This window comes from Setaria italica, chromosome V (assembly GCF_000263155.2).
Source record: "Setaria italica strain Yugu1 chromosome V, Setaria_italica_v2.0, whole genome shotgun sequence".
NCBI classification, from domain to species: Eukaryota; Viridiplantae; Streptophyta; class Magnoliopsida; order Poales; family Poaceae; genus Setaria; species Setaria italica.
The window spans coordinates 44,986,874-44,994,293 of record NC_028454.1 but is presented as its reverse complement, the minus strand read 5'-3'; the positions used below and the strand labels follow the sequence as shown (position 1 = coordinate 44,994,293).

The 7,420-nt window shown below is 57.3% G+C and overlaps 1 protein-coding gene across 1 annotated transcript; it reads left to right on the top strand.

Annotated features, from left to right (window-relative positions):
* The first annotated feature begins 4,153 nt into the window (after positions 1-4,153).
* LOC101769777 (F-box protein At1g67340) lies at positions 4,154-6,233 on the top strand. The gene is made up of 3 exons (XM_004971031.2): positions 4,154-4,548; positions 4,777-4,939; positions 5,066-6,233. Exons 1-3 carry the CDS (start codon positions 4,295-4,297, stop codon positions 5,822-5,824), a joined length of 1,176 nt encoding a protein of 391 aa, XP_004971088.1. The 5' UTR covers positions 4,154-4,294; the 3' UTR covers positions 5,825-6,233.
* The last annotated feature ends 1,187 nt before the right edge of the window (positions 6,234-7,420 follow it).

Genomic DNA, 7,420 nt, shown 5'->3' with positions numbered 1-7,420 from the left:
ACCGAACACAACTTCCTCCTTTTTTGCAACATAATGTTCGTTCGGCACATCCACGCACGCACATCTTGTTCCTTTTCTTTCTTTCTCGGCGATCTTTCTTTTCCATTGTGATGTCTCTGTATATACCGCCCACGAACTGAGGCGGCCGGCTTTGTGCCAGTGGGGTACAGGTCGGACCGGACGTGCGCCACTAGGGAGGGGAGGGGAACCCGGTGCAGTGCAATGACAAGTGGCTAATGTTTGGGCTACGGCACAGACCATGTCCAACTGTCCATCCCCCCGCGATGGCGCGATCGTGGACGCAGCAGCAACAACAACAACAGCAATCCCGGCAGCGCGACCTGTTCCGCCCGTCCTATCGCTAAAGCCCCGCCCGCGATCTCCACGGATAAAGATAGGCCTAGCTTAGCTTCACTGGTGCAAGCGACGGAGGAGGACGGCGGCCGATGCATCCTCCCCGCACATGGCACATGCCAACTCGCCGGGCAAAGCCGAGGACGGAACAGCACGAGCAAACAAACCGAGAACCCCCAAGGGCTCCGTGAGCCGGATCGGCGGCCGCGCGGGTGAGTCCGCGGGGTCCATGCGGATGAGAGACGGACGACGGGTGGAGGAGGTGGATCGGAGCGCGACGCGACGCGAGGGTCTCGCGTGCGCGCACGCGTGACCAGCGTGGAGGGGAATCGAGCGTATGGACGCGGGGAGCCCGGGCGGGCGCGCGGATGGATTGGGTTCGAGCCAGTGGCGCACCGCGACCCCGCCTTATCCGCTGGCCGGGCTCGCGCAATCCGGCGCGGGGTCCGGGTTGGCTGCCACGGTCTCGGCGGCTCATCGCGACGGCAGCCACACGCGGGGCGGCCTCTCACCCGCCGGGTTTACTAGCCCTCCACGTTTACCCACCTGCGCCGCACCTTCCCCTGCCGTTGCCGAATCGGGAATTCGGGATCCTCAGGTGCCAGAGCGGCGCGGCGTTTCTGACCAGTTGCTGCTTTTGGGTCTGGGTGTTATCGTGTGCCGATGGTGAAACGGGGACGAGGTGGCTAAACGCCGGCCTGGGAAATATCGTGTGCGGTTTCGGTGGCGCTTGCCCGTGGCTCGATGCCTTTGATGTGATCCGGTGGAGAACATTCGTGGCCGGGATAGCAACGGATAGTTATTGGTCAAGCTGTGGGTTCTATCGAGCCAGCGTGACTGAAAGCGGGGAAAAGTAAGGTAGCGACTAGCGAGCACGGTTATCTCGTGAAGTACTTCCTCCGTCCAAAAAGACTGTTCATTAGCCTCTAAAGTTTATCCTACAAAAAGTGTTTATATAATTTTCACCATCCAACAAAGTCCTCCTAATACCTTCTGGCATAGTTAACGGATCGATCATTTACTCCCACCATCAATGCCCGAGCCAGATTTGCTAAATAAGGAAGGCTAATAGATCCGACAACTACTGCAAGCATGTATGCATAATTAATTCTACTCGGTAATCCATCCTATTATTGGACTTTTAGCATTGCTACTATCTTGTCTAAAATTTTCTAAACAAACAATTTTTATGGGACGGAGGGAGTAATTGCTATGTTTACTTTACATACTTCAAAATCCTTTTTCTCTAAAGAGTAATAATGAACCATCTCCATTTTGTCCCTGCCAAAATTCAGACTTAATTAGTAAATTATAACAACATATCAAAGAGTAGATATATTTTTTTTTCTTTTTTGAGACACAAGCATAGGCAAAATGCTTGAGCGGCATACTCTATATAAACACACGCGTGTACACCGAACCTATAAGCATCTCCAAGAAACTAGGTCGGCTCCTCTCTAACGAAAATCTTCCTAAGCATTCTCAGCCCCAAACCCGAAAATGTCATATTCTCATAAGTCTGCTTCCAAAGAAGACCAGCACGGTATATTGCTACCAAGATAGCTTTGTTTCATCTATTAAAAAACAATTTGAAAGGTAAAAGAGGCCTGAATGCACAACACCGGCGACAATGTTTTGAGCACACCGTGCCAATGTGCCATGATTATTTCAAATAGAATATTAAATTGCACCTTTTTTTTTCTCAAATCTGTATCCGATCCAATCCAACGCTCTTTTTTTTTCAACCGGAGGAGAAGTTGATTATGATCTCTATGAATTGGGCCGATGTCCACGTCCCAAACTCCCAAGAGGGCAGAACTGGGAAGAGCACAAGATTTCGCCCATTCCGTAGTAGATCAGCGAAAGATGCCTGTGATGAGTCTATGCAGACCCATTTGTCCCGAAGCACAAGCGTTCGCATCCAGCGCTACTCCGCCATCTTCTCGAGGAATTGACGGTTTCCCTGTGCCATACCATACGGATCGCATGGAGACATGCAAGTCACGTTGACAGCCCATAGTTTTCGAAAAAAAAAACGTTGACAGCCCATGCTGACAAGCGTGCCTGGAAAAAGAAAATGGAGTTGGCCGGACCGGAGCCACGCCCCCCCCCCCCCCCCCCCCCTCTGCAACTACTTTCGTGTTACTCCCTACCCCCCCCTGCTGAGCTGAGTGCTGGCTGCTGACTGTGCCTGCCGCGCGCATGGGAATCAATCCTGCTCTCGTGAAGGCCGTGGCGCTGCTCGGAGCGGATGGCCGTAGCGGCGGAGCGGATGGGCAGCCGAGTCCCGAGTGACTGAGACCGAGTGAATGCTGGGGAAACAATAAAGACCGCGGGGTAGGGGACGGACATGGCAACGGATGGCGGCAATAAAGAAGGCGGTTCAGGGTCAGAGGGCGGCCGCGGCCGCTCGGGTGGGGGAGGGACCCGAGGCGCGACACATGGAGCGCCCCGCATCAGCAGCATCGCGCCATGCGCGCGCCGCGCGGCTCATCCGGTTCTGGTCTGGTCTGGTCGACCCACCCACCCTAGACGAGACGAGCAGAGGGGAACCCAACCCAACCACCCCGACCCAACCAGCACCACCACCACCGCCGGCCGGCCGGCCGAGGTGAGCTCACTCGCTCGCACATCCAGGGGCCCCGTCAGGCCGGCCGGCCGGGAGCTCCCGCCAACGCCCACCTGCCTCACCGATGCGGAGAAAAGGAAGCTCCCCCTTGTCCTGTTCCACGCGCGGCCGCATGTGCCTCCTCGCCGGGGCATCGACGACTCACGTGCCGCGGCACATAAACTAGCCGCTGCGATTCCCTATCGGGGAAATGTGATGCAGCACTGCCCGATCCGCGGCTTTGCTTCTGCGGGAAACAGTTTCCGCATGTACACTGCACGACGACAAGCCTTGTTTTTAACCAAAAGAAAAAAGATCACGGATGCACGGAGCCATGTGCTCTTTTTTTTTTGTAAGATCAACTGAGCAGGCAAGCTTTTAAGCCACACAAATTACTGCTCTCCATCTGAAAAATAAGCAGGCGACTGTAGTACACGACAGCATCATTCATCGGCATCTGCTACGACTACGAGCGCTATACTGCAGTACTGTCGAGGTACTCTGTACGAGTTCCATCATACCATACCCCAGGGTCATGTTTAGTTTCCTCCAAACTTCCAACTTTAACACTATGCAAAAAAGAAGATTCTCCATCACATCAAACTTGCGGTACATGCATGGAGTACTAAATCTAGATGAAATCAAAAACTAATTGCACAATTTTGTTGTACTTTGCGAGACGAATCTTTTGAGCATAATTAGTCAATATTTGGACACTAATTCACAAATACAAACGAAAACTACAGTTGTGCATTTATGGTAAAATGACAATTTTGCTACTCCTAAATTAGGAACTAAACAAGCTCTGAATGTAGTACTCCACTCCGGACGTCTCAAGAAAAAAAATAGGAAAAGGTAAAAAAGGAGTAACGTACAGCAAAGTAAAAAGCAAACGCCATCTCAAAGAAGAGGAAACTCCCATTGCACCGTCCTTGTTCTCGCAGGCTTTCTTTCAGAAAAGCTGGCGGTAAAAAGGAGGAAGGGAGCCTATGGCATTGATGCTTTTCATTCAACCGCTGAGCCGCGCGTAGAGTTATCGCAGCACTCATACGGTCAGCTCAATACTGGCAGGGCACCATAAATAAAGCAGTAAAAACTGAAGCGACCTCCTCTCCTGACAATCCGGGCCCACCACGGCCCACGGTACGGATGAAACGCTCCCCCTCTATATAAAAGCCCTTCGGCTTGCTCGCCCTTTTCCGCACAAGCACCGCACCGCGCTCCCCTGTCGTCTCGCTCGCTCTCGCCCGGCCGTCCCACCCGCTTCCCCCGCCTCCGCCTGCGCGCAGTCCCCGTCCAGGCGGCGACGACGACTCGTGCGGAGGGAGAGAGATGAGGACCAGGAGCGGGTCTCTGTATTCCAACAACGGAGGCGAGGTCGCCGTGGGGCAGAAGAGGAAGAGGTCGGCGCCGATGTTGGGGCAGTCGGCCGTCGCCGGCGAGTGCGCCGGCCAGGGTCGCCGGAAGCGCCTCGCGGGAGGGCCGGACTACCTGGACGAGCTCCCCGACGACCTCGTCCTCTCCATCCTGTCCAAGCTCGCCGCCTCCGCCTCCGCGCCCTCCGACCTGCTGTCCGTGCACCTCACGTACGTCCGCGCCCCTGATCATCATCATCATCAATCCGTTTGCCCATGAGGAGGAAGCCCCTCGTGTTTCTTCGGATTGCAAGCGTTCCCCATCCCTCGCGCGTTTCAGTGTTTGAAATGCGTGGGGGAGTGGGGATTATCTTGCAGTTTACGGAAACATAGAGGCGGGGTCATGGGGATATAGGTGGAGGCAGAAAGTATTGGCCACTGACGTCTTGGCGTTTTCAGGTGCAAGAGACTCAACGAGCTGGGCGGCCATGACATGGTGTTCGCCAAGGCCTCGCCGGCGTCGCTGGCCGTGAAGGCGGCGGCGTGGTCCGAGCCGGCGCAGAGGTTCCTCAAGCGCTGCGCCGACGCCGGAAACCTCGAGGCCTGCTACATTCTCGGCATGGTACGCCACGCCCAACAACCCTAACAAGTTAGCGGAGTTGATCGAGTTGATTCTGCTCCTCAACTCGACCTTGCGTACGTGATGGGGACGAGTGCTGATGACGGTTGCGTTTGCTTCTGCCTGCAGATTCGCTTCTACTGCCTTGGGAGCCGGAGCGGCGGCGCGGCGCTGCTGGCGAGGGCGGCTGTCGGCGGGCACGCCGCGGCGCTCTACTCGCTGGCGGTCATCCAGTTCAACGGCAGCGGCGGCGCCAAGTCGGACCGCGACCTCCGCGCGGGCGCGGCGCTGTGCGCGCGCGCGTCCGCGCTGGGCCACGTCGACGCGCTCCGCGAGCTCGGGCACTGCCTCCAGGATGGCTACGGCGTGCGGCGCGACCCCGCCGAGGGCCGGCGCCTCCTGGTGGCCGCCAACGCCCGCGAGCTGACCCTCGCTCTCGCCGCGGCCGCCGCCTCGCGCCACCCCTTTGCCGCCGCGGTCCCGCTCGGCGCCGCGGCGGCAGCTGCCGCTGGCGCCGGCGGCTGCCCGCTCCTCTCGGACTTCGGGTGGAGCCTCCCCGAGGCGGAGCCCCACGCGGCGAACCAGTTCATGGTCGACTGGTGGGCCTCCCGCGGCGCCCAGGCGGCGGCCGGGAAGAAGCTCGGCCCCGGCGCCGGCACGGGCGACAGCGACAGCGACGGCGGGGAGCTCCGGCTGTGCTCGCACGTCCGGTGCGGGCGGCGCGAGACCCGGCGGCACGAGTTCCGGCGGTGCTCCGTGTGCGGCGCCGCCAACTACTGCTCCCGCGCGTGCCAGGCGCTGGACTGGAAGCGCGCGCACAAGGCGCAGTGCGTGCCCATGGACCGGTGGCTCCTCGCCGCCGCCAACGCCGGCGAGGCCCCGCAGTGAGGAAGAACCCACCGCCGCGGCCGGCGGCGCACCCTCCCTCCAACGGCTGACATGACGTACCAGTACTAGTCCCCTACAGGCCCACGGCTCCGTATCCGTGCCACCGGTCCAGCGTAGACCCGGCGTAGCCAAGCAAGGCGCAGGCTCAGCAGATGGAATGCGTTCCGGCTTTTCTTTTTTCTTTTTGCCTCCCCCTCCTTCCTTTTCACCCGTTGAGACTTGAGATTTCTCGGTGCTGTTTGGATGGGTGTCGTCGTCTTGTCACACCTCACATGTACGTATTCTACTAGGAAGAGGAGCCGAGGAATACCCGCGCCCGGTTCTTTTTTTTGAGCTTTTGTTTTTGTCTCAATTAAGTTACCCTAGAATTCCAAGCCCTTTTTCTAATCGAGTTTTGGAGTTGAGGTCTCGTTGGGTTTTGTCGCCTTGTGTCTTGGAGTTTTGGAAGGACGCTGTGGAGGTACGGCCAAGAGCCCAGGAGGCACAGCTCGGCTGCATCGAGTTGGGGTGATTAGCAATCGGTTGGGGTGTGTGCAGCGTCTGTGTGGTCGCATCTTTTTGATCTCGGGACCTGGGAGGTTTGGAGCTTTCTCTCTGGCTGCTCATGTTGTTGGGAGCCGTGACGAGGTGGTGGTGGTAGCCATGTAGGAGTAGCCGAGTAGGCGACTGCAAAAGTGACGTGAATTTAGTGGTACTACTGCTGGTGTTTTTGTACTATCCCCTAGGCTACAGTAAAGACGCGCCACGGTGATGAGTGGCGGCCGGCCTTTACCGCTCCCAAGACGCTATACCTGCGGCACGATACGGTAGGAAAGATACGTCCTGCTGGCTGCACTCCTCCTAGTACTATACGTAGCAGCCCGGAACAAAAAGTGCTGTGGACTGGCTACAATTTCTTGGTAAAAGATTTCTCGTACACCAGTTTTTTAATTAAAAAACTAGTAGTGGTACATTTAAAATTGCCGTATGAAACACCCAGGACGACGAAATGAAGTTGAAGTTGGGATTGGGTGACGTTTTGGAACTCATGTGAAACCTACCGGCGCTGTACTGTATCCAACCAGTACCTGCAAAAAGACGGCCACATTAGCTTCTTGTCCCACTATCAGAGAACAGTGACGGTATTGACATCCACCAAATGGAAAACGAGGGCGAAGCAACGACGGGTGCGGTAGAGTTTAAGTCGTAGCACAAAACTTGGAGTCTCCGAATACCGCCGCATCACGCTGAACCACCAGGAAGTTCGCGAGGAGAAAGAAAAGGAGGAAGCAGCACAGCCCAGCAACGGAAGCAAACGCCTCGCCCCGTCCGGAACGCCAGAGACCGACCCGATCATGCGACGCGACGGCCCCCACCCAACCACCCCCGCCGGCATGGTGGCCTGGGTCTTCCCGCGACGTGACATCCAGCGGCTGCCGAGTTCCCTGTACACGTGGGGTGAAGTGAACCCGGCCGGCCGCGTCAGAGCAGCGGACTCGGCACAGCGCGGCGCGAGGCAACAACAGAAGCGCCACCGGACGGGAGCCGCGGCGGCACGGATCGCCAATCAGGAAGCGGTGCGTGCGTACGCTCTCGTCGCGTCGCAGTCGCAGACAA

What these genes read in the sequence shown, in the direction of transcription:
- LOC101769777 (XM_004971031.2), top strand. Translation starts at nt 4,295, where the DNA reads ATGAGGACCAGGAGCGGGTCTCTGTATTCCAACAACGGAGGCGAGGTC. An exon ending in CTGCTGTCCGTGCACCTCAC is followed by an intron (nt 4,549 to 4,776) that starts GTACGTCCGCGC and finishes TGGCGTTTTCAG; the next exon opens with GTGCAAGAGACTCAACGAGC. An exon ending in CCTGCTACATTCTCGGCATG is followed by an intron (nt 4,940 to 5,065) that starts GTACGCCACGCC and finishes TTCTGCCTGCAG; the next exon opens with ATTCGCTTCTACTGCCTTGG.